The sequence below is a fragment of the Trachemys scripta genome, chromosome 16 (genome assembly GCF_013100865.1).
Source record: "Trachemys scripta elegans isolate TJP31775 chromosome 16, CAS_Tse_1.0, whole genome shotgun sequence".
NCBI lineage: Eukaryota > Metazoa > Chordata > Testudines > Emydidae > Trachemys > Trachemys scripta.
The window spans coordinates 1,930,977-1,932,257 of NC_048313.1; the positions used below are offsets into that span (position 1 = coordinate 1,930,977).

Below are 1,281 nucleotides of genomic sequence, written 5' to 3' on the forward strand. Positions count from 1 at the left end.
GTGTATTCGTGTGTGTTGTGATATGTGAATATTTGTGTGAGTGTATTATTGCAATGTGTGTTGTAATATGAGTGTATATGTGCATTATTGCAATGTGTGTGTGTGTTGTTGCAATGTGTGTGCATTGTTGCAGTGTATGTGCACACGCATTGTTGCAATATGTGTGCACGCACATTGTTACAATGTGTGTTGTTGCAATGTGTGCGTTGTTGCGATGTGTGTGTGCGCACTGTTGCAGTGTGTGTACATTGTTACAATGTGTGTGCATGCCCATTGTTGCAATGTTTGTGTGTTGTTGAAATGTGTGTACGCTGTAATGTGTGTGTGTTTGTAAATTGTTGCAATGTGTGTGAGCTGTTACAATGTGTGCTATGGGTTTATGTATCTGTACATTGTTGCAATGTGTGTTATGGGTGTATCTGTATGCATTGTTGCAGTGTGTGTGTGCATGCATTGTTGCAATGTGAGAGTGCTGTTGCAATGTGTGTTATGGGTGTATCTGTGCATTGTTGCAATGTGTGTGTGTCTGTGTGTGCATTGTTGCAATGTGTGTGTGTGTCTATGTGTGCATTGTTGCGATGTGTGTGTCTGTGTGTGCATTGTTGCAGTGTGTGTGTCTCTGTGTGTGCATTATTGCAACGTGTGTGTGTGTGTCTGTGTGTGCATTGTTGCAATGTGTGTGTGTGTACCTCGGCGCACTGACACGTCGCTGCCCCCCCATAAACTTTCCTCCGCCGCTGCGCCCCCCCCGCCGGGGCTCCCGCTCATCCCGCTCCGGGGCGGGGGGGCCCGGGCGCTAATCCCGCCGCCTCCCGCCCGGCGTCCTTGAAAGCGGCGCAGGTGGCAGCGCGCAGCGGGCGCCGGGCTCGCCCCAGCCCCGCTCCCATGGCCCGGGCTGCCCGGCGGGGGCCCGGACGCCGGGGTCCCCGCAGCTGACGGGGCCGGGGAGCGGCCCGGGGTCCCCCCCGCTGCTGGATGCGGGCAGCCCCCGGCGCCCCGCCGCGATGGGCGAGTGGACGATCCTGGAAAGGTTGCTGGAGGCCGCGGTGCAGCAGCACTCGACTATGATCGGCAGGTGCGCGGCGCGGGGGGTCCGGGGGGCTGGCCCCTTGCCCCCTCCAGCTCGGGGGGGGGGGCTGGCACTGGCCCCTTGCCCCCTCCAGCTCGGGGGGCTGGCACTGGCCCCTTGCCCCCTCCAGCTCTGGGGGCTGGCGTGCTGGGAGCCAGGACTCCTGGGTTCTCCCCGGCTCTGGGAGGGGAGTGGGGTCTAGTGGTTAGAGC

The 1,281-nt window shown here is 58.5% G+C and overlaps 1 protein-coding gene across 1 annotated transcript in view; it reads left to right on the top strand.

The window, feature by feature from the left end:
- The first annotated feature begins 910 nt into the window (after positions 1-910).
- Positions 911-1,281, top strand: part of GJD2 (gap junction protein delta 2) — a 4,885-nt gene continuing 4,514 nt past the window's right edge. The window contains exon 1 of the mRNA XM_034792541.1: positions 911-1,075. Coding sequence (XP_034648432.1) covers positions 1,005-1,075 — 71 coding nt within the window. The 5' untranslated portion in view covers positions 911-1,004. The remainder of the gene's footprint in view (positions 1,076-1,281) is intronic.